Source organism: Dendroctonus ponderosae, unplaced genomic scaffold, assembly GCF_020466585.1.
Source record: "Dendroctonus ponderosae isolate FM_Combo_2020 unplaced genomic scaffold, Dpon_F_20191213v2 Dpon_F_20191213_5, whole genome shotgun sequence".
NCBI classification, from domain to species: Eukaryota; Metazoa; Arthropoda; class Insecta; order Coleoptera; family Curculionidae; genus Dendroctonus; species Dendroctonus ponderosae.
In genome coordinates, this window is record NW_026018715.1 from 6,243,331 (window position 1) to 6,270,008 (window position 26,678).

At 31.5% G+C, this 26,678-nt stretch overlaps 1 protein-coding gene across 1 annotated transcript in view; it reads left to right on the forward strand.

Moving 5' to 3' along the window:
- The window catches only part of LOC109539609 (polypyrimidine tract-binding protein 2), a gene marked incomplete in the record, with an annotated part of 399,312 nt that overhangs the window by 335,161 nt on the left and 37,473 nt on the right, over positions 1-26,678 (forward strand). The window contains 3 exon segments of the mRNA XM_048666924.1: positions 8,532-8,720; positions 8,786-8,890; positions 17,325-17,363. Of these exon segments, the coding sequence (XP_048522881.1) occupies positions 8,532-8,720; positions 8,786-8,890; positions 17,325-17,363 (333 nt within the window).

A 26,678-nucleotide genomic window follows, 5' to 3' on the forward strand; every position in this document is an offset into this window, starting at 1 on the left:
GAGCCATGAAAACCCGTAACTTTTTCTGCAAAATCTACTGAAGCGATCGAAAAAGTATATTTTTTTAATCCAAAGAAACAGCTCACATATACAAGAGCATTTCATACGAAATCTCTAATGCATCACTTTTTAAAAAGCTAATGTTACAAAGCTCGAAAAGATGTAATAGTCGAACTAAATCACTGGAAATAGAGACGTCTCCCCGATTTCCATACTCTTTTATAACAACTGATGTCAAAGGGAATCAGATATCAGTTTTTTTTTAATTTTACCGCTTCCATCCTGAAAAGTAAGCTGCATGCATATCTGGCATGCATGCAGGGCTTTTTTGTTGTATTTTATCATATAGTCAGATTTCAGTTGGACGAAACTCCGATTCACCTTTGTGCAGTTAGCAAAAGAAGATAATAAGATAGGACGTTGTCACACACATATTCATTAATATGTACTTTTAAATAAAAGGTAAAGTGAAAATATACGGTCGAGGAGGAATATGGGATTCAAATTAGTCTAAAAAGATTCGTTACTCATTGTACTAGCACAGCAGGAATAATTTGTAATTGTTGCAATGTGTCTTTAGCTATTGGGTTTTTGAAAGTACTTTCCTGAAATTCTTATTATTTTAGTGAAATTTTAGAAAATTGAGCATTTAGAAGAAAGAGTAACTTGGCTAAAATTGGAAAATTCTGAAATTTGACAGACATTTTAAAAATATTATTAATAAATTGCCTTAAAATAAATCTAAAAAAAGTAAGAAAGGTAATCAACATTTTCGCAGCAACGGAACTGAGTTACTGCGCCGGTGCGTTGGATTGGCGCACTAAGCCATTTGCGTAGCACTAAGCCATTTGCGTAGCCAACTCCTAAAAATTATCTGAGTTTCCCAGGCCCATAAAAATTAAATTAAAGGTCTTAGTACAGTTTTTTACAGTAAGCCCAAAATCTTCCAAGGTAGAAGGATGACGACATTTACATTAAAACTCTTTGAGCTTCATCTCGTTTTTAACGGAAAAATATTTGGGCTATTTCATTGAGCCATATGTGTAGCACATTATCAAATATTATAGTTTGGAAGCATCCCGCAGGGAATTTACATTATTTGAATGTTCCAGTCAAATATGGAGTTTCCAATCTAGTACCAATGACATGATTACGTGCCGTTCTAAATCACTTGGTTGGCTTTGTAGGATAAATTTAATAACAATTCCATAGAACAGTAAACAATGACGTATTCCGGTTAACTATTGCATAATGCTTCGAATTAAGAGCATTTAACCCTCATTTAGTGCGCATTGAGGGCAAGCAATATACCCTCGGGTGCGCGTGACCCTTCCCGTTAGCGTTTCCGGTTAATAAACAATGACGTTACGTTGACATATTCATAACCTGTTTTATTACCGAAACACGAACGGATGTTCCTCCGGGGTATTGTCTCATCATTATGCACTCGAAGGAAATAATTAGATCAATGTATTTATGCAACTAAGTAAACTCCAGCATGACGCCACGCCAATTGCAATGTTATATTTCGATACATGGATTCATGGTTCGGTTTTGATCCTGGTTTCCAATTGCGACCTGAGGCGGTTGCTTACTTATTCGATATCGCATTTCGAGTAAATATCGTTGGAAATCAAATTTAATCTATCTGCTTGTAATTGCCTTGTCGCGAACATCATGTTTAAATTATTGGTATTAATTATTATTTATGCACGCCCTGTAATAACAATTTCTCGTCGAATCGCGTCTTTTTTATGCGATTTCTTTCGCCCTTCGACATCGAGCGAGCGCTTCACGTCCAGAAAGTTGTAAATATTTGCATGTATGTGTGCTGTCCTTCAGCCAGTTTGTTGACTTTGTTCCTTTGTTTCTTCACCATTTTAAAAAATTAAAAATATTTCTCGTGTTGATCGTGTGCTTTACCAGAACATTTTTTACTTGGCTTAGGTTTCTTTTTCGTGAGTTAACGGTTCCGTGACTATCGCAAATGACGTTAGATTTTTAGTTGTTGGCAGCTTTTGTTGTGAGTGTTGTGAAAATTCTTGTTTTGTTCTTTTGTTTAACTTTGTTCAGAAAGCAAGATTTTTTAAATTCTTTCTAGTTGGTTTTTACTTTTATTTTAGCTGTTGAATTCTCCATTATCAGTTTTCGGCCTATTAGTAAAAACACGATTCAGACTTTAAGAAAAGGAAACTCGTGGATTATTTCTTTACCATTTGACATTACGTTCAGGTTGAGAATAGAATATGTGATGTAAATCAATTTTTCACTAAAATTATCATTTTTAATCCACGTTACATGCTTTCTCCAGTAAAATCGGCTCGGCAGCAATAGGGTTAAACATATAAAAGCTGTTGACTTCCTGGGGAGTATCATTGGTTTATACACAGATCTCCATCTCATAGAAGGTCATAAACAATCAACTTTAGTTGTAAAACCCAAGCCGAGAGAAATTAAAAAAATAAATTGCAACGTTTAAGGCCATTTCTCTCTATTATTGTCCAATTCTCTCGTTACCAGTATAAACTTTATCGGTATTTTTCTTGCGCCAGTGTAATCCTAATGTATTTCATCAATTATATGGATTTGGCAAACAAAATCTGAAGGAGGGGCATTCACACTGTCTCAGGTTACCCACATTCCGTTATAGGCAAATTTTTGCTAATTATTTAAGTTCTGCATAATACGGAAGATTTATTAGAACAGAGAATATGGTTTACAATAAAATCTCATGTACCAGGTGTCTAGGTAGATTCAAAGTTACCGTAAAATCGGACCTGTATTTTAAACGAGACGAATATTCCGCAAAACTGCGAGACTGCATTGGTGGCATTGCCAAGCATTTCCTAATTTGTTTTTTAAAATAGACAATTTTTTCTTAAAATAAGTATATACCCTTGCCTAACATATCTATTTTTTTCTTCTTCTGTTATATTCAAAAAAATTTTAATTTCAGGACTACATTCACTAGATCCAAAAGTTCAAGTTCCTACCTAACCTTCGCAGATACAAAGGGTTTACTCCAGATATTTTCAACACGGTTCTGCATTACAATGCAAGTACATCATCTAGTGTTTCCTGATTGCATTGACCTAATTTCTCATGACCACTACTTCAAAACTTCTCCTTTTTTTGAAAAAGAAGACATCTTACGCGTCTTCTACTTTTTGGTTTATGTCACTATCATCGGTATCTTTTTACATGGCAGATTGACCAAAATCACCTTTTTAGGCTAACTTTTATGATCACCTTCATAAAATATGTCGCTCTTTGGAAACACCATGAATACTTCAAATCAACATTATATACAAAGACTTTATTTGAAAAAGCACTCCATACAGTTAAGAGTGCTTTTCAATAATTCAAAAAATAGTGCATCTTGTACCATTACATTATTGGAAACAACTTTTATATAAAAATGTTTCTATACATATATTAAGTATGTAATATTGCGTCGGAGCAAGCGGAACTTTTTCCTTCCTCGATGGTACGGAAATCAACACCTTGCGAACTGCCTTTTGAGGTTTTATAAAATGCCTTTAAAATTATCAATTTGTTCTGTACAGGACAAGTATGTATGCAATGTAGCGAAAGTCGAGGTTTAAAGCCACTTTTTACTGTTATACAAACCAATGAAAACTGGGCGCTTATAAAATAAATGGCAATCATATTTCATTGAGTTATGAAGATAATAGTTTAGCAGCGGAAAATAAGAATGAAATTATATTCAACAAAGTATTTCCATTTGATATTTTTTCGTCTTCACGGGTAAAGAGTTAATTCAGTAGTCATTCTTTTTATTGGTTTCCGAATTGTTTCGTTTTTATTTAGAGTTTGTTTATCGCGATTACAAGGAGCAAGTTAATAATGAGTACCGTGTAAACTGTATATTTTTCACTCAAGTTAAATAATAAACTTTGCAGACAAAAAATCGTGTCTAGAATAATGACTTGAACCATACAATACCGTTCGAAGAAATAACGTGTCACAGGTTTGCTCACGTTTCTCAAAAAAGTGCTTTTAGTACTTTTCTCAAAAGTTTTTTTCGTAAGAAAGTGCTTTCCAATCAAAGAAAAATGCGAATGATGATGATGCGAAAGGAAGCAAATATGACCATTTTAAAAACTTGCGCTAAAGGACCAAATACAGAGAGGATTGGCTGAAAAAAAAATCTACTAAACACAATTTGATAATTTAATATAGGATCAGATCATGTCAAATTCATTCATCCATTCAAAAACAGAACTTTTTAAAGTTATTTGAAACATTTACTATTTGATGTATGAAGTATTTTTGAAAGCTTTTTTTGGTCAAATTAGATGCGCTTTATTAAAAATATTCAGGAATTTTTGCTTGTAAATAACGCACTATTATTATTTAACTGAGCTGTTTGATTTTCCTCCGTTTTTTGTTATTTTTTCAAATTTTAAGCTTTTTAAAATTTGAAAGTCTAATTTCCTCTACCTTTAATTGCCTTCTTGAATTTTGTACTTTCCATTTGTCCTACGTCTATTATAGGTCCATGTCAAAAGTGACTCTACGCTTTTATTTCGATTTTTCGTTAGCCAGAAGGGCTGTAGAATGTAGAAATTCATTTGGCTCTTTAAAACCTAAAATTCAAAAGGTCATTGTTTGTAATATAGGTACACATTCGTGAATATTTCATGCAAAAGAATAATGAACGCGCTTAATTACAAATGTATATATCATAATCTACATACACACAAACACGTAAGTACATCCTTCTTACTTAGTAACTTATAATTTTATTGCTAATTTTCGTAATTGTTATGAGGAATTTCTTTATTACCTACTGTGTTTATATTTATAATTGATATTGCCTTAAATATATACGTTAAATTGCGTTTCTGTGGAGTGAGAATGAGAAACTTAAGGTTCCCGGTTTCAGCCTTGATTGTATATTTTCTTCATTACTCACCGACAACAGTTGGTTATCAATTAAAATCCAATAAATATATCATCTCATCTCCATATCTGAATATTTATAGCAAGCTTTACCGGAGCTCTTTGGAACGGAGAGCTTTCCATCACGCTAGCATTGAAAACTTTCAATTAATTTGCGGTTAATTAATACTATTCATTTTTCAATTGAGCACGATATAATTTCTAATTTCAGTTTACTGAACTAGATTATACTATCAGAAGTTGTTCGGATATTACTTTATATGAATAGTGAGACAATGAAAAATACTTGCTATTAGATTTCAACCAATAAATTAGTTGCTTTAGTTTTTGATATTTTTTGCTTTCTTTGGAAATACAGCTGTACTGTTTTTCAGCAAATTTAAATTTGTTTTGACGTGTAGAAATTAGTGTGAAGTTCTTGATACGCTTAAGGAAGTAGAAAAATTAATTAACTGTCATCAATAGCATACACCTAGAAACGTGTTCGACAGTAAAAACAAAATTAAAAAAGAGAAAAATAAAGAATTTTCTGGAAAGTAGCACTTTTGACTGGAAGTACAACACGCGATACTAGACAGCTAATTCAAATAGAATTAAAGCTAAAAAATGCGATTCGAATCGATCTTAACACGAATTGTAAATGCTCTAATTACTAGTTAGGGTGGATATAAGAAGAACAGTTTCTGTGAATTTGAATTCAAGCAAGTCGAGTTAGTGGACATGTTTAGTAAACTTTGGATTTTTATCAATTTTTGCCTCAAATATTTTATGTGGTTTTCGGTTGAGTTTTGTGACTTGCCAAAGTTCATCGGTGTTGGAGGTTTTCTAAATCATAATTATTACTTTTAACATACTTAAGAAGTGCTTTTGCACGATTCAAATTATATACGAAAAGGTTTGCTGTCCATCCGTTTTCACATTTAAGAGCCATCTATTGATTTCATTTACGAAAAAATGTAAATGCATGTATTAATATAAAAGCAAAATAAAAAGCTGTTGTAAAACAAATAATCGATATCTTGTACCCAGATTAATGATTTAATTGATGATTTGTATGTGATAAGTTGTTGATAAAAATCTAATATTATTTCTGCAATTTTAATGAAGCAAACAGAACGAAAATAGATTTTAGCCTGAAATTTGGCATTCGATAAAACATTTCAACATATATTGTTTGCATTTGAAGTTTATCGTTTGCCCACAATCAGCTTTTCCTTTATTTTAATGTTTAAATAAAGCAGCAGTTCTCGAAAAACCTGCAATTTGCTTCTGCGTGTCAATATAATTTCATTTATACATTGATGATAATTAATTGAAAAGGTATGTCCATTGTTTAGGTGAATATTGGTTTTTCATCAAGCAAATTAATAATTGCCATTTTAATTAAATGGATATTTAATACTAATTTTATAAATTTATCCTTGCCTCCATGACACGCTATATATGTATGTTTAATTAAAAAAATATATTATACAAAAACAGAGTTAGCATCATTTGTAAACATTGCAGCATTGATAAATCGACTGTATTTTATTTGATCACTTCAGCTATCCATTTCTGCTCTTTTTTAAAGTACTAAATAATATAAGGATTGTCGATAGCCTTTTTCTGTAGGAAATAAAGATTATTTATATATATATATATAAGGATTGTTTGATAAAATTTTATTAAGTAGCATCGCTTTTTGTTGGCTTCTTTAAAATATCAATATCATGGATTTATTTAACTTTCTTTCTTTTCACTATAGTGTCACTAACTTAATTCTTTTGACTTAAGTGTAAATATTCTTGAAAGTGCATTGAAGCGAAGTTTTTACACTTTTAAATGTTTCTTAATACAATTTTCCATAAATCAGCCGTTTTGGATATTTTCCTGAGTTTTACACGCTAGAGATCATTTGAAATGGACAATTTTCAGCATACCCATGCCATAGTACATTTTTATATTTTGAAATATTGCATATTATAAAATCGTCCAGTTCGCCGCTATATTATATTTAGTTGCAGCATTCGACTTTTCAGTCATAATAATGTTAAATGCCATTTATATATCATGTCGTTATGTTAATTAGCATTTTATTTATCCTATAATAATAGATTTGCACTCGATATGGCTTTACAAACCAAATAGATTGGGGTTTAAATCGAACGGAAAATGAATCCAGGTATTAAATTTTCGACGGTCCCATTATGCTACCTTTGTTCAATTGGACAACGATTTAAAGAGCGGAAACTCATATTGTTTGCAACAATGCATTGTTTATTAGGCATTATTTGGCATCAGTTAAAATATTTAATTTAGTTCACTACTTGACATTGCCGCGTAGTTTCATCTTCTAACTATTTGCATTTTAAAAATATTATATTTACAAATAGTATGATACTTCGGATAGTAAATAAATAAAGTTTCAAGAAGCTGTTTTTACTCAGGTACCTACTACCTGTTTAATAGTGTTTTAGACATTTTTGAGAAAAATAAATTATTTTCTTCTTCCCTGTTCCGAATTAATATTTTTTATAAGTTTAAATATACTCATTAACTAGTTTCTTGAGATTTCCAAATATAATCCAAACCAAACCTAAGCCAAATCCTAAACGAAATACAAAGCAGCAGATTTGCAAACCTGTTTTAGTTTCACATAGATATTTGAAATTCCAGTGATATTTTTCATGATTTTCATGATTAAATACCGGTTGATTTTAGTTTTTTCACTAAAAATAATGAGTTCGTTTTCAAATGTCGTTCACATTTTCTATTTGTCAACTAACAGTTAATTAAGTCTAGTCCTTTAGCCTTTACCAGTCTCAGTTAATTTCGTGCAAATTGGTGCAATAAATTTGTTGTTAAATAAAATAAGGGTATTTCTGTCACATTGCTGTAATTCTATTGTTCGATATTCAAATTGGACAAAAATGGTAATTTTTCTTATCATCAATTCATATCGTATCACATTTTTATGAGCTTTTTAAAATAATAATTTGATGCTTTTCTGACTAATATTGGATCATTAAAATGGAATAGTTTTTGTATATTTCGCTACTATTAGGCTATTAAACCCTAATTTTAATGCAAAAACTGTCCTTGTCGTTTTCTTTATGTTAATCCTTTTACAAGTCGATTATGGTTTAATCTTCTCTATTTTTTACGCTGGTTCGTAACCAACAACTCTAACATTATTTGCTTGTCTGTTGGAGATTTTTTCTAAATGTTCTAGGCAGTAAACATCATTTGTGGTCATTGTTGTTTTCGAAAATTGACTACTTAAGTCACCTTAAAAAGAATTGTTTCTTGTGCTAGTTTTTGTTTCGGTATTTTTCATACATATATTTTTGCATAAAGGAAATACATAAATCAGCGTTCAAATAGAGAACAGCTAAAATCAATTAAATTGATTTCATATTTAAACCAGCACATTTTTCTGAATTTTAAGGGTTTGAATTGGTAGATTTAGTTATCAGACGGTTTGTACCTGTGGTTTTCTTAGAGTCAAAACTCGAGCTGCTTTTATTTGATTGACATGATTCAGGAAAACGAAAGTTTAGTTTTAATTTAAAAATATATCTATTATTTTACTGTTTCTTGACGATAGCATGTTTTACTTCCAGGTAAAGCTAGAGCAAAATGTAGGCAAGCCATCCAGAGTGATTCATATCCGAAACATCCCATCCGATGTCAGCGAAGCTGAAATCATTCACTTGGGCCTACCATTTGGTAGAGTTACAAATGTTCTTGTACTGAAAGGAAAGAACCAAGCGTTTTTGGAGATGGGAGATGAAGCTGCAGCTACAAGCATGGTGAGCACACTTTAGAGCGTGAAAATGCAGGGCGGAAATGATAAATCACTTTTTTTTATTTATAGGTTTCGTATTTCGGTGGCTCTGTAGCTCAGCTGCGAGGCAGATCAGTATACGTGCAGTATTCAAATCACAAAGAATTGAAGACTGATCAAACTCATTCAAATGCGGTGAGTATTCAAAACGTTCTGACTAACAATGTTTTATATTTATACCAATCAGAATTTCCTCTATATTTGACGTGAATGAACATGAAACCTCAAATGGGATTTGAATATCAAAAGAAGGCGTTTTTTATTGTAAAGTTGTCAGCACGAAAGTTTAAAACACAAAAAACGCGAAACGGAACTTTTCAGACACGTGAAAATGATATGTTAAGCTTTACATGAGCTGCTTGGGCTCACCCTTTCCTATAAAGTTATTTCATTAAAATAATTTTCGACAAAGCTTTGAATACGCGCTGAGAAGTTGATTTCCGTATGTTCCGCAGTTATGATTATAAGGGTGGATTTTAGAATACTTGGAATATTTGTTGTTTGATCCGCGTTTGACGTAGTTTTGCAGTTAATGTCGTTGTTTTTTTTATATGAAGGTGAAAACTATTGCTTAAGAAAGTATTGTCGATGTTTTTTTGTAAGAATTTTATTAAGCAAAATATGTAAGCAACTCAGACTTAATATACATCAATTTATCCAGAACATAACAGTTGTTAAAAAAGTTTTTGTCTGGAAATACTTAAATGTAGCACAAGCTTTTTTACAGTAAATTGAATGAATGAATATTATTTACATTTACATTTTTTTATAGCTTTGTTTACCTATGTTACCTATACCGCTCACACCTTTTTTTTTCTTAATGTGAAATTTTTTTGAAAAAAACTTAAAATTATATTTGCTTCAATAACTTCTGTTTAGTGTCTGGAAAAATGTGGTCATGCTACCGGATTCATGTACAAAGTTTCTGTAAATAAGTTTCCTGCAAGCCCCCCATCGGGCAAGAAAAATTGTTTTTATTAAATAAATTCTAAATTGCTCAGTATAATTTAATAATTGTTTAATACAATTGATACTATTTAATGCCCCTTAAAATAGTTTCTGTAGTAGTCTGAGTTCGACAGGTCCACCCAGATTGCTGCCATGAATGCTCATATTTTCAACGGCTTTTATGATCCAAGCACAACAAAACTATTTTCAGATACCTTAAAAATTTTACAAAAAAAGGCTTTGACATTGTTAAAATGAACCGTTCTCCGGAAAAATTTAATTTCAACCATGAAAGTTTATTGTTAATTCTTTATTTCAATTCCGAAAAAGTGTTCTATTGAAAACGGTTCATTTTGTCGATACCCATTGCATGCACATGGACATTTTAGCCGATTTTTAACGGCGTGTTTCAGAGGCCTGTATCTTGGTAAGGAAGATCGCTAGCAAATTTTTGATAGGAACTTGGGATTTAATTTTGACACCCTGTGTATGTATTCTGGTTGGTTGGAGGTCATATGAACGCCGTTAATGACTTAAATTGATCAGAAAATAAAAGTTGCTCTTGGAATTACGGTTAATAACGCTAAATTTTATACGATTTCCATGCTATCTTGAAATGAAATATTATATTTACATGCTAGCTTGAAATGGAACAATGATGAAAAAAATCGCATATGTATTTGCGTGAAAACTTTCCATTTTTTCCATATAAACAGCGTTCATGTCGGTAAACAAAGTCACGCGATAAAACTAGAAACTAAAATGAATATCGTTATGTTGAGGAAATGTACGTCGAACAAAGTTTTGTCACCCGAACCGTAAACGTTAAAAGCTTTTGTCGAGTAGACTTTGTTTCGGATATCTCTATTTTTAGTTTCAACTAAAAACAATTAGGTTTTTGTCACTTTTTGGCCGTGCACGCTTTCGGTTCTGTTTACTGTTCGAATTTAAAACTCCAGAAATAGTTTTCTTTTTGCTGTATAATTCGACAGTCATGGGCCTTTTGATTAGATATTGGTTTTGTTTTTTGGTGGTTTGAAGTTTTTGTTGCAGCGAAAACGGATTTTTTACAAATACGGCAAAGTAACCACGTTCATAAAATACTTGTGGGGTTTGATAAATAGATTTTTTTCTGTAATTTCTGGAAGTTTTGGAATTATTTAAATTGGCAGTATGTTGGCACTTGATTTATTATTTTGTCTCTTTATGTATGAATTGTGAATTCTATGAGAGTAATTAATCATCCATGGATAAAATGCAGCTCTAAAAAGATGTCAAAGAATTTCTTTTATGAGTACCTATGTTAAATAATTTTCTTCATCGACTTGAATGCTCAAATAGAAAACAATCACACGAATTTCATTTATTTCTCAACAATACATCATTTATCATGAAGTTTATTATATACCCGTCCCGGTTTGAAACAGAGCTTTTTTAAATTGTAAACGAAGAACCATTATTATATGGCGACTCGATCAATTCCACTAGTAGGTACACCGCACTCCCTCAAAGGCGGTCGTTAACAAAGTGGGCATTTTCATTTATCTACTAAAGTGAGTGAATCACGATTCTGAAGGCCTCCGTAACATTTATTTCTATTCGTATTTTATTCAGCTGAATATTAATGTAAAATAAGTGAAAGTTTCATTTTTAAGTCAAAGGCAAACGAATCATGCCGAACCCTTTGCTTAACTTGCATAAATTACCTAAATAGTTTTTCTATTTATTAGAATATATATGCATATATTCGTTAATATTTTAAATAATGTTTCATGAAAGAAATTACATTTACAAATTGTATTTATTTAATATTTATCTTAAAAACCAGGAAGGTCATTTTAAAAACTTACATTTTTAAATTTATGAGCTTTTCACTCACAAATCCATCAAGTTTGTTATTAATTCTAGCGTTTTTATCACGAATTTGTCTGGTTTTAACTGTAAAAAAAACAGTCTAAAATTTATTCAGTCTTGAATTGTTGGATACGAGCAGAAAAACGAAACAAACCTTGGTTTTAATTCGAAAATTTAAGCTTGATTGTAATTGAAATTTTGATATTTTGTAGTAAATATTTGCGAATTCTCTCCAGTTCTAGATTCTGTCAGATCAATAAAGATTAGATACTTCCAACTGAAAATAATCATCTTTGGCCATGTTTTGATGAAAGACAATCGCATTTTTCCAGCATGCGTGTGACTGTTTAGAGCTGATGTGATGTTATTTAATAAGTCCATCTACTCACAAAATCCTTCTTTTTTTAACGTCCATTTCATTTGCAAACTGCAAATTAAGACATAATTTCCGAAAAGAGGAATAGATTGGTGAATTAAGAACTAATTCTCAAGCAAAGCTGCAAGTCAATGCTTTTAAGAGACAGTCAAATGTAATTAAGGTTTTTAAAGTTACATATTGTTACTAAAACTACAGCAAACAACTAATAGTTTAGTTATACATCAAAAGAAAACTCCTATTGTAACAAAAAATATGTTGCTCATACAATGGAATGAAATTATAAAGATACATTTCGAGCTGCAACTTTTATTGTACATCTTGTAAGCAATTAAGATCGAAGTTTTTTCCTTTACAAAACTAGCGATGTCCACTTGTCTGTTGAAACAAGCCTGTCTGTGTTTTAGATTGTCTTACTATGAAAAACTGACCTCTCAAATAAGCGGCTTATATCCAAATTCGATTAAAATACGTAATATTCTAGCAAATTTGTTTGGGAAAGGGGATTACTAATTCCGCATGCGGTCAGGCTCCGAAATTTCACATCTCTATATAAATTCAATAACTGTCAATAAGCGGTTTGTTGAACGAATATAGGAAATTACCGACACATTATAACAGAAATTGAGGCTTAGTCATCTAAATTCTTATTCCAATAAGATTCTGTAATTAAGAAATACGATTAAGGCCAATTTATTTTCTGCGTATTTTTTAGTGCAATATTTTATATATAAGATTTCATAAAATTAAAATCGGAAGTCTGCACTAATAAGGAAATGTTTGGTAATATATCGCACACTTCTTCTATTCTTCCTTGGTTTTCGAAATGTCATTTCTTAGTAGGTCTAATCAACTATATCTAAACCAGTTGATTCCCTCGATTTAATTTCCTTTCAGCTGGTAAATGTATTCGTGTAAATAATATAGAAAAAGCTGATACTAATTTTATAAAATATAACAATGTTAATGTTGGCATGGTTAGGCTCTCAAAAAATTGAAAATTAAATTTGACCGTTTTATTTTACCCGTTTGTAAATTTGAGAAAAAGTTGTAGTTGGAAAGACTTGAATTTCTAAGAAATCAAACAATTGAATTTTTATGATATTTTTCCCTAAACTTTTATCTGATATTAACTGAAACTCTCAAACAGTCTGGTGATCACTATTTTTATTTGCCCAAACACGAACAAGTAAACGATACGTGTTCTATTCGTTGAAGTTGTTGTTTCTAGGTCTATTTGTAGAATACATTTCGCCCTTAAAAGCTAGAAAGATTTCAAATATATCATACAACAGAACAGTTTTTTAGCGAATTTCATTCGATTCTAACTGAAACTCTCAATTATGGAAGTTCAATTGTAGAAGCTACTGGATTGTACAAGTCCGGCAAATTTTAGTAAAACACAAGAAAATATTATTAATTTAGCAACATTTTATGTGATCCTATCACAAGCTCCAATTCTAAATGGCTATAAAAATGTTTTATTTTCAAACAATATCAGATAGAGGCTTGTTTCTTGGTCAATTTGTCACTTGAAGCTTTTAGTAATTTAGCAAAATTTGTACGATACTAAGTAAAACTGTTAAGCAGGATAATTCATTATCCACAACATACAACAGGTAGAGACCTGAGCAAGTCCTCCAGATTTAATTATGTGTAACATTTCATAATTAGATCATCGAGAGATCTTTTACAAATTAAACTAGGAACCTAATTAAAGATATCTTTTAAATCAGCTTTCCGAAAATCTTCATTCTCAAACTAAAGCAGGTAGAGGCCGGTTTCTTACGTTTTTCGAAAAGCAACAAACTCATGTGATACAGCTACAACTCTTAGAAAAAAGTATTTCTAAGAGCGAAACTAGAGCAGGTAGACGCTTGTCTTATTGCCCTTTTGTAGATTGTGTGAGCCCTACGAAATTTGCAATTAATTCATCCACAACCATATTTGCCTGGAATTAACAAACGTACAACCTGCTTATCTGTACATTTTTTTCCTCCAACGTTTCAAGCAAATCCCACGGCAGTACGGTTTTTCTACTCTAAAATGCAATTTTTGATTTAAGGATTTAAAGGACACTAAATAGAGCTCTAAAGCACTAGCTTTCAAAATATCCTCACGAAACTAGAGTGGGAAGAGACTCGTCTCTTTGTCCATTTATAGAAGACACTTGACCGTTAATGCGGATTTAAACAAGATAGCGAATACGAATAGATAGTTGAAAATCTAGTTTTAAACTTCTAAGTGAAAACAGGGACAATTTAAGCGAATCCTTCGGCATTCGGCACCTGTACGTCCACTTTTCTCAGAAGATTTATGTTTATTAAATATAAATATATTCTTTTCTGCAAATTCCATTCACTTGGGTCATCAGTCCTTCTTGGATAAATCGAGATAAGCAAAATAAAAACAGCAAAATCCGTTGTTTTCATAATTTCGATAATGAAGTTAAGCAGACAAATGATTAAATCTGAAATGGTAAAACAAATTGTATGACTGAAGCCAAGCTAAGGAATACCCACGTCAAAAAGAATTAAGCAACAAACGCCTCTCTTAGAGGCAATTTATCGACAATGGGGCTTTAAAAAGTAGCCATGCACGTCTACTTCGCGATCGGAAGGGTGTTCCGAGCACCGGTTGAACATTTTTTCCCTTTCCGTTTTCTTTTATTTTCGTCATTACCGGAACGTTACCCGAGGAGGATGTATGAGAGAATGAGATAATTTAACGAGAGCAGTAGTAGCAAGAGACGAAGAGCGAGAAATAATAGAGGAGATTGCGTCGGAATATGTGACGTGAGGGCTACGAGAGGCAAAAAGAACAAAAGGCCTAATGAAATTTTAAAATCTTTCCTTTATTTTTTTGTTGCTCGGAATTCGCCAGGTATTGTGTAGGGAATATGGCGGAACAATAGATCGTTTTTAGTATATTTTTACCTATTACAAATTTATATATCGGGTTCGAAAGTAATGCTCGAATTATTCCATAAAAGATTTAAATTGTTTTAATATGCATTTTTAAATGCAGTCAATTACTAAAGTTTGCTAGTTACAAATTATCTGAACATACAGGGTAATAAACAGTTTTTTACTGTATGGTGACTAACAAAATTGAAAGCTCAATATTAATTTTTACAAAGAAATCACCAAAACAAGAAATAGCTCGAAAATAACCATTAGACTCATTAAAACTGAAAAGCTTAGATATCGAAACTCACGACATCGTACTAAAACAAGGGGCTAAAACATTGAATAAAAAAATTTAGAAGCCGTGTAATGTAATCAAATAATTCTCTGAAATGCAGTCTTTCTTTTCTCTTTCTGTCAAATTGCTGATTTTTCTACTGAAGTACTGAAAAAATTATATCTGTAAGTTTCATTCACAAAAAAATCCCCCTGGCAATGAAACAAAGGAGCAACGGTCATTTATTATTGGCGAAAAATATTTATCAATTTATATTAAGTGCATATAACATTTTACCCAGAAGTCATATAAATAATAATAGCTGGTTTAAAAAATGTATGAGCAGCCGGCGTCGCCGCATGTTAATGAGAATTCACAATGTTGTTAGTGAGAAGAAGTTGCTACATATTTTAAAGGAGAATACACAGGTGTGGAAACTTTCGCCGACGATTAATTGAGAAAAGGCTCAGACAGAGTCGCAAATTGCACTTATAAAAACGATAATAAACAGGAGATTGCCCTTCTAACTTGAAACAAAGTTGAGGAATAGCTTGCTAATGCCTAAAATGCAGAAGCAAGGGAATATCGATTTTGTACTTTGGACGAAACCTATTTTTTCGCAACAATGTCTGCAAGTTGATATTAACTTTAGCTCTGTAAAAAAAAACATAATTCGACTGTGAACTGGGAATTTTGATGCAAAATCAGTTTATTTGCGTGCTTTGGGGGTAGAAACTGATATACAGAAAAAATATTTAATATGACATTTGGTTAAAATTATTTTTCATTAATTTGAACTTGATGAGCATTAAACAAGTGACTGTGGAACATTTTACTTATTAACCGCGGTTGTACAATTTTCCATTGTCAAGATAAAAGCTAATTTTATAATTATAAATTTACCAAAAAAACCAACCGAAACAACTATCACTAAACCATATAGAGGTGATTATAACAGGAACCAGAGTATAGCTCATTCATCATATTTTTTCAAAGCAATTATGTAATTTATTAAGGATTGAATAAATTATTGAAAATTTAGCAATGAAATAATAAATAAATTAAATATGAAATTTACTATTTCAATACTGGAAAAACGTGGCAATGCATAATCATGGGCATAGAAGAACTTTCCATATCGTATGTGTATCATTGAGATAAAAAAAATTCCTTCAAAAGACTTTGGATTTCGCAGCCATTACTTAAAATGGTGAGTTTTTTGCGGCTTTTAGGCTGACATGGAAAAGAATTTCTCCCACATTTTCCAGCAAATCATGTTCCACGACCGCTTAAAAGCCTAGAAAACTCACTTCAAAATGTCAAGTTGCAAAAATTATTGGAGCAAAAACGAAGAAAATATTTTAATCATTAGCAATCAATTATATTTCTTTAACGCATAGTTCAATCATACTTGCAAATGATGGGTAATGAGATAATTCGCAAATAAATTATTGATGTATAAATGTACTTAAAAGCAGTAAAATATTTTATCTTAGATGACTGAAATATGTAGATTAAATTCAATTCTGCAGTTGATAATATCCGTACACTCCATTAGCTTCTATTAATGTACAATGTTCGACGGGATTTATCAAAAATAGAGTAAAAAATTATGCAAAATTGGCTGTTGGATTCTGACACCTCATCCCATAAGATCGTGAGTAAAAAATGTAATTTAAATAATCGATTATCAGTCATCGCACCCTCACTGCAACGGGAAATTAACGATGCTATTTACTAGATCGTCGACGAAACGGTTCTCCCTTTTCAGGCCCTAATGTGTGTTTTTCTGGCTGAGCTTTTCAGACGGTTCACTTTTATTAAATTATTAATGCGTTTTCGATCAAAAGTGTTTCATTCGGTTTATTTTGTCTTTTTCGAAAACGCAGCTATTGATGATTTCGCGATGAATCGGCACCTTGGAGAGATATATCGAAATACTTACATTTTTTTTGTATGCTCTCCCATACAAGTTGTTTCGTTTTTCCATACATTAATTGGGCATTATTTCTACTTCAGGCTTTAGTCTCTAGTTTCTTGACTTGATCGTTCGTTTTGTTATGTCGTTTCATAATTTGATAATTTTTGTTAAAGTCGCAATATTTGACCATTTACGCACACGATTTTACACACACAATACAAATTAAAATTTAAGTTTTTATCCATTTCTGTAATAAATAAATAAAAATTACAATATTGTCTTTCCAGGTAAGTGGTGCTGCTATTCAAGGTGACATGATGATTTTGGTGAGTAATATAATTTTCTTTTTACGTAATGTAAGGAAGCTGCTTATACTTTAATTTATTTAAATGCCATTCAAAGTTATAAGCAATATATAATTGAAGTAAAGTTTTCAGGAAAAGTGCTAAATTGATTCTGTTTATGTAGCCATAAAATGTACTCCCATATCCGAGTAATTAATAAGCAAACGTGAAAAGATAAAGCTGTACTAAATTCAAATAAACCTAAAAAGGTACGATGGCCTAAATGGTTCAAATAAACTCTCTTCCTAGCCGGGTCTTATATTTATATAAATTTATTTAAATTTTTATGAGTCCAAAATTATACCGGAATATAGGGCCAAGTTATTAAATTTCGTATTCTGGTTAAGCAGCGTGCGATACCCATTTTTTAAATAATTAGGTTTACTTTATGGAGCGAAATTTTATGAGAAGTAGAGAACGCAGAGAACTGAGATTTAATATATTCCAATTTGCCGGGAATTTTTTCATTCGTCTTGGTATTCATCTGGTATAAGCAGTATTTATGTTAATTTAAAAATCGAGGAGTGATACAGGATATTGGTACATGTAATATACTTACTTTTTTCCCTGGTTATTATGGCGCTAAAGTCTCATATTTTGTAAAGGGTCGTTAAACCTTTATATTAAGTGTAAGAAAACTCGAAAATGGTATTGGTGTCTTTAAAATTATATAGAATTAATATGTCTGCGATTAATTAATTTCTTTAAATTCAATCAAAACCGCTGCAATCTTCTTTTACGTTGTTTATAATTTATTTAGGGTCTTCTTTTCTATTTCGGTTGCTGTTTTGTTTTTTACTTCTGCTAATCTACCAGTTTGTCTGCAGTTTTGTTCAATGAAAGTTTCTCATTAGAGCTAATGAATAACGAGATCTAAGTATTCAATTTAAAAATATATGTGTACCTACAATGATGTAGAGTTGCAACTTTTTTACTGATTATTATGCAATAATTTGCAATTTAGTTCAATTTTTGCTTTTGTTTATTCCTTCAACTTAAATATGTTTTCTGATTAGTACTTTTGACTAGTAAATTTAAAGTCGTCCGAAGTACTAGAATATGTATCTTTCTAGCGGATATTTTTCATTTCGGAACATTTCATCTTATTTTTGTCACAATTTTTACGTATTGCCCATATTAAAAACGGTTTTAAAAAGTAAGAGGTAACTTCTATGTCCATGTTAATATTATTATTCTGCAATTATCATTTTCAATTAATATTTTACTAGCGCCTGCCTACGTATAAGATCAAAACTTGAACAAAGCAAAAAATTAATATTACATTTTTGTATTGAAGCTTCCAGGAAATCTACATTTTTGAAGCATCTTAGAACATTTTGAACCATCTCGCACAATTATTTTTCACAGTTTTAATTTCTCAGACACGGTTAATAGCCTTAACTTTTTTGAAATTATTGTAAATATTTTTCTATGTTTCTATTACTTTTTGGTGTTTTTATTATACTTTTTCTCTTGATAGAATTTCAGTCAAAGTCTTGAAGGCTTTCAGTCAAATAGTGTGCGACGTAGGGAATATTATTCAGCTTAATAAATCTCTTTTTAAATTTGATAATGAAGGAAACAACTCCGTTAAAAGCCATTCCACAGAGTATTCAAAACTTTCAGGAAATACTTTGGTTGCTTAACTTTGAGATACGGAGAAGTTTAACAAACGACTTCAACACATTCAAATTTTTTCAAGTAGTGCATAATGCATACATTGGAGTTTTTTGCACAAATTTTGCACAATTTGGAGTATGTTGGTCGAAATATTTTAAATAATTCAGACAGAACTTCGAGGGCTAGAAGTTGGTGTGGGTCAGCTAATATATTTTGTGTGTTCCGTTTAAAAAATTGTAAAATTTGGCTAGCATTTAGATAATTTCTAATATAAAAAAAGTACCCGAACCTAAATTAAGACTTTTCTTGGGCATGTTTTTATAAAAATATTCTGTTAAAAATAATGTATGTGTTTGGTGACCTGCTGAAGTTCTCTTAAACAATGTGGTGTTCAATTCGATTTCTGCTACCTCCGGCTCTGTGAATTTCATTTTGGTGTATACCTACAGTGTGTTAATTTGAAAGCGTCCCGTCGTTCCACTTACTGGAAGCAAACTTGCAGCAACTTACAACCGTCTAAAAAATTTAGAACAAAAGTGATAAAAATTCGCAGTGAAAAAAGCACGTTTTGTTTCATTTATGTTTTCACTATATGAAATGTAGAGTAGGTAGACGAATCATTAATTCTCGTTTTAAGTAGCAAACTCAGGCATAGTTCCATTTGCACTTGATAAAAAAATGTTCTCATTCACTGTGAATATCAGGTAACGAGCCTCGCTTGAACCACACATGTGCAGGGAGAAATCCACATATTTCCCGAGAACTCCTCTTTATAGGCTTTTGAAATAGAGCAAACATCCGTTTCGGTGTTGTATCTAGTCATAAAAGCTCCCCAACATTCGTAGCTCGGTCCACATAAAAGCCTTCCCGGCATTGTGTGCAAGCAGATCTGGAAAGTTACGAGGTTGTCGGTCACACATAATAATTATTACACTACCCAAAACTGTAGTTGCGTTTGAGCTAATTTAAGCTTTTCACTGCCATCATTGAGTTCCAGTAAACTATTTTACTTACTCCTTAACAGAACCCGGTGAAAACACGGTCGGGAACACAAAACGTTCCAGATATTTATTACCATCAACTTTTTAAAAGCCGAGCTTTAAAAAATGGCAATTCATAAAGCCGTGACATACGATCATTTATCTTCCATTAGTGTGATTTTCTGACGATATACATAGTCGCATTTATCTTGTCAATATTTCTAGTCCAAAGCTTCTAAAAGTCCGCCCTTTTAAAGTAAATTGTAGGTAATGTTGTTCGACGTGAAATGTAGCAGGGGAATATATAAATTATTAAAAATCACATAAAACTTTGTAAATAGAAATAATTCACCAGGTGCAACTGAACTTTCCAACTGTCTGAGGACAATTAGATTTATTTAATGCTACATTTTAGCCCTTGAGCGTTTGTCCCTAATTGGAACAAAAGCAGTTGATTATAGTACAAATAAACAAAATTGTTCCGGTTGTTATTTCACTATTATCCAAATAATTTTTCGGTATTCGCGTGTTATAGGCGAGATTGGGTGTTATTTTTGGCTGATTGGAACAAGAAGAGTTTATTTGAGTAAAAGTCCGAAAATGATGTTTTTTCAATATACAGAGTGTTAAATAATAAAGTTTAATGAAACGTTATTTCTCAGTTTATTTGTTGTATCGAAAACAGTTTCATTTGTGCGAAAAAATTCATGAGGTAAATGAGATTCGCGTGTAATTTCAATTGCTGAATGGTATGGAAGTTTTCACATACAGGGACATGGAACGAATTGATGTTTATGTTTTAGATAAATGGAAGACTAGGGAAAATAATTGATAGCTTGAGGCTTTATAATTTTAGTCATTTTATGGCAAAATTAGACCTTAACGGCTGTAAATATCACTGTTAAATTTCAGCAATACCGACAAAAACATTATGAAGTATTTTACGAAAATACCCTGTTTTTTTTTTCTCTGAATGCTGTTTATTGAAAAGGACGCATTTCCAAACATATACTTATTTTAAGAAAATCATTAAATTATTGAAAAAATCACCTCCTGAAATTTAGGCAATACTTTAAAGGCTCAGTCACGGAGACAGATTGAAGAAATAATTTTTCTTCGCTTATTTGATGGCAAATTACTACACTGTTCTTTTTACTCTCGACATTTTAACAAACCGTAACAAAACACTTCGGGAAATCTACGTAAAAGTCAGGTTTATGCCCATGTTGACAAATATTACACTTTTAGAAACTACATTTCATAAAGACGTTTTCATTAGCATTTTACTTAAAGTGTCGTATTAAATCAGAATGATGTACATTTTTCTAAATAATGCTATTTTCTCGCCACGCCCATAACGAAAGGTATGTCTTTCATGCGTTCTGTGGGTAAGGAAAAAGATGGTTGTTTTATATCAAAGCAAGGGATTTTATTGAGTTAATATTATAATAATAATTAATAATATTGTTCAAATATTTCAATTTATTCATACTTTTATTAATTTTTCTCTCGGCACGATTACTGAGATCAATCTGAATTAGAAGGTTCACTTTACGAAACGGTAATGATTAAAGAAAAATCAAATCAGTTCTTTCTGTCTCGTTTCCAAATTCTTTTGATTTGCTAAATAATCTGATTATTTTCGATACATAAAAGTATTACTACAATGCTCTAAAAAGTCCAAACGGTGATTTTACTTCGGAGCGAGATTTTGAAAAACTGAAAAATTCTTTCAGCTTGAAGGAATATTTGATTGAAGGCAAATATTTAATAAAATCAAAAAAATTTTCAACGGTCGAATTCAATAAGGCTAAAGTTAATTTTGTGAAATGGCACTGCCTTGATCTTTACTCAGCTCGTCTTTATTTCTATCTGGGCCACCCTGTCTTTCATATACAGTTTGTATGCAGTTTTATAGCGTTGGTCAAATTATCCTTTAAATAGAGACATATCTACGTAATACCCGACTCTTTCCAAGTTTAAGTGACTGGGCAAAATATTTTACTTTAAAAGGAACGGAGTGTTTGTTTAAAAATGCAAATTATTTTAAGTAAAGAACTTTATAATACTCTTCTCAGTATTATTACGTCATATAATTCACATTAATCCTGCAGTTTTTCTTACAATATGGCGCCATTCGTATCTTCTTTTATTATAAWATGGTACAGACTTTGCTTATCGTATTTAAAATGCGACTTTTTAACTAAACAAAGGAGTAAAATGGAGCTGAATATCTACTTGAATTAAATCGGAAGTTCTACTAAGAATTGCTTTRTGGGAAATGACTGTCTGTAATTGATTGCCGAATTTGATCAAAAAAGCTGCGCATTTATTACATACTTTCAACGTCAAWGGACTGTCTATGAAAAATTATATTAYAAGTAAAAATAAGAATCGGACTCGAATTACTGTTTAAGTATTAGTACTATTGGTATTAAATAATTGAAAAATRCTTGGATTCGAWTTAGTCTCTAGGTCTATAGTCTCTATGCACATTTAAGCAGCGGTGTGTAACTGATTTTGCATTTTCTGAAGTCAAATCCAGCAATTTAAAACCATCATCTCTATCGAAAGCTTACAGAACAAGAAGAGTGACATTTAATGAAAAGAAATAATGCCGCTCTTTCTTGAATGGTAACTTATATAAGTACGATTGCCGTAACAGTATAATAAATGAAGGTGATCAAAATTTTTGAGTAAATAAAAAATTTACAAATATGTAGTTTCAATTAAATTCCAGTTTGTAACAAAAACACTGATATTTTCGTCGACACTGGTCCAGCAAACTACAATGTTTTTCCTGGTTAATTATAATTTTACTTAGAGTCTTTCTGCTGAAGCAGATATTAAAGTAGTTGCTTGTTTACTGTCTAATTTTTAGAAAAATATTTGAATTAACAAATTTATGCATAGCTCAATAAATAACTAATTTCGCAAAGTTTCTATACCATCGATATTAATTTTTTCCGCAAATTTTCCAGTCTTTTTTAGCCTCGGGATGCATCGATTATCTTTAGAAAGTGGTACGAAATTCCTTGTCTAAATTTCTTTTGAATTTTGTCGGAATTATTACAGCTTAGAACAAGGGCAACATAAAACTTTCGAATTAAAGTTTGCAATAATCGATGTAAACTTTTGTTTTACTCCCCTGGGTGAGTTTCGGCGATTGCAGAACATCGATAGCTAAATTTAAGCAAGAGAAATAGTTTTCAAATATAAGCGTTGATTGTTCGTTCACCAATGTTTACCGAGTTTTCAAAGTTTTTGATGTTCGAAGTTTTCGAACAAAGTACAAGAAAAACGAGTATTTTCAGTTGGTTTATAATATAGATCTAAATGTGTGCCAATTGCTTGCTGTGTTGTTGCCGTTTAACTGCTTCTAAAGTTGCTTAATACTACTAACGTAAAATAATAAATAAAAATTATAAAAAATAATTTCATATGTAATGTGACATACGTTTAACTCTCTTAAAAGGAATTGATATAACCAAAAATAAATAAACAAAAGTATTTGCGAATATGAATTCGTGCCAAATTTATTTGCAATTTATCATTTTGTTTTGGGGTTTTCGCTTTCTTACCGGTTTACAGTCGAAAACAAGGGACGATAACTTAGGGCTGTTTCTCCCTTTTCTCCAATTTTCAGGCAATTAAATGCGAAGAAACACAATCGAAAGGGCCCGTCGAACTGCCACCGGGCTCATTTAATAAATAATGCGTTTTAAGGTGAGGGAATTGTATTGTGAATTGCGCTCATCGAAAATATACGTCATCCGGACAAGAAGACAATGGACGAAGGACGAGGCTGTTTACTAAAATGCTGAACGTAAACTTTCAGTTTTATCTTTATAATGATTTTTCGCATTTTGTTACTGTCAACCCGCCCGACTTTAAGCCCTTTGCTTATTAAATGCCCATTTCAATTGTTCCGTTCTCACTATACAAGCCGCTAAATCATTTATATTTTTTTGTTTAATAAGCCCATTGAATTAAGGTGTTTTTAAACCATGGTAGGCAGGCTCATTTTAAAGCGTCTTAAAATTTGTGTTTCTCACACACATCGAATCTGGAAATTAAATAAGTGTATTAAGATTATGCCGGTGTTATAAGTATGCATACATATATACAGGGTGAATCGCATTGCATGTAATTTAATAAGGTGGGTTTCCTTTCTTCATCTAATATTTTTAGATCTAAATTAACGCAACACTAACCATTTGAACGCTCTGTATATTTTCTCATGTTTGACTCTCAACTAGTAATTACCGTTATAAGAATATGGCACACTTTATCGCTCGCATCTTCTTAGAAGCATACACGTTTTCAGTGTCCTCTTTTATGCCATGTGCTTTACCCAATGCCACGCTAATTGCTAAAACAAATTGCAAGGCACCAGTGTGTATTTCAACAAAAAACTTGTTTGATGGATTTTGAATATATATTTCGCATGTTTTGATTCTAATTTTCGATCTACTGTGTGTTTTTGAACGATGTTTTATGCTCAGAAACTGGAAAATGGAAGCAAAATAATGATGAACAACTTCAATTTATTTAATTCTTTACTTTAGAAACGAATTTTAGTATTTTTGAAATCACACTTTCTGCTTAGGTTTTAGTTAGTCAACCAGATTTTAAAAACTGGAAAAAATGTGGGAAATCCAAATATAAAGTGAAAATAAGCCATGAGAGGTATCACAAACAGCTCTTAACATTAAACTAATGAGAATCAGCTTAATAAACTATTAAAATATATTTTTAGGAATAGTATATTCAATGCCTTCTTCAATTCCTCATTAATTTCTAGATTATTTGCAGAAATTTTTGCGGGTTTTTTCTATCTTCTATAGAACAGGAAAATATTTTTAATTTTCCAATTTTACCCACCCTATACGTATGTCTTCAGCAAATATGTTAATGTTAACTTTCCATAAATACTGTTATAGTAATATAAATCTCTAAAATGATTAATTTTTCTAACAAAAAATGTTTTGTCTAACATAAATGTGCAATATTTTATATGAATTATGCACGGTGATTTGTAAAAGTTGCACATAAATACAATAGTTAGTTATATAGTTAATACAATAAATAGTTTTCTCGTCTTTTCAGCAACTTTTTATGAAATATTAGTTCGTAAATTAAGCCTAAATATTGGAAAGATCCAAAATAAAGTTTATAACGGCTTTGCGTAATGTTACATTGTAATTAAAACCATTTCATTAATTTTGACAAATTTTAAAAGTTTTGATATTGATGATGTACATGTTTCGAAATAATGTATTTATACTTTCAAAACTTTCAAAATGCATGCAGTATTTGGGCGAAATAAAATAAGTGAACTGTTCGCCAAGGAAGCACGCTTTTGAACCACCTGGGCAAATTTTCATGCCAAAAAGTACTTGACTCGTATAGTCTTATATCAACAAAGCGATTTTTTGCGGTTCATATCCGTTAATTCGTTTTAAAAATATTGATCATACTTCTTGTATCTTAGACATGCTTAAAACTATTACCAATTTCAATCGTCACAATGAAACAGCTTTTCGTGCAGTATTTATGAACCACCCCATAACTTGCTAACAAAGAAATAATCGAACGGGTAATACTAGTGCATTATTAAAGGAAAATACATTTATCAGCCACTTTGCTGTCCATTTGTGTAAAGATTTTTCTAGATTTTTTTTGTAGTTGATTAATTGTAAATTTTCAAAGTATTGCTATGTACCAGCAGGATTCTGGTCCATAAGATGGAATTTGCCGTTACAAAATTTCAATTATTAACTATATTTCACACAAAACACTTCACATCTAGGGCCGAAGGGAACATGATCATAATGATTTCTTTGTTGGTGGCGACGGCAAACAATCTTCCATTAGCCGAGGCCATTGTTCGACGAACAAAAGGAAATTCATCCATGATAATGCGCTAAATAAAAGTTTTCGCAAGCCGTCCTGATCAATCATCATTTCCGTCCGTTTGTACATGGAATCAGATTATCTAAACTGTCGATGATATGAACTGCATCTGAGAGTTGAGTTTCTATGTTCTGGATAAAGTCTGGATTTATAGGCGAATACATTTCTACTCCACAGTGTCGGAGTATTGATTCGGGCTGGGGTGTTTTGCTTTCACTGTCGCTTCAACCATTTAAATCACAACTACAGTTGGTTTAGTTTAATAATTGGATCAAGCTGTTCTAGGCGCGTTTATGATTAAATAGAATTACGAAACTACCTATATGCTTGATAGGACTTGAAGTTGACTAGCTGTCTGACAATAAGCATTTAGGTTGCATTGTCTTCAAACATAATGAAACGACATGCTCTCATTAGTAGTATTCAACAGTTGCTTAACTTATTATTATACACGCCGTGCCAAAGAAAATGTGTAACTATCATAAATCCAGTAAGTTTTTCGGCATTAGTAGGAGGCTTGAATAGGTGGATATTGTACTAAAATAAAGCATTCATAAAAATTAAATGTTGGGCTAACAATCTACAATTTTTCCATTAAAGAAGTACGAATGTATTCGTCTCAATCTCACGCTGGAAGGACTTATGGAGTCTTATGGCCTAGGCCTATGGAATGTTCTTCGGTTCTACACAGTACAAAATGTAATTCCAAAAATGTAGATCTGCGAGACCCAAAAATATTAAATAAGTTACACTAAATGCTTCAAGTTACGCAAAATCGATC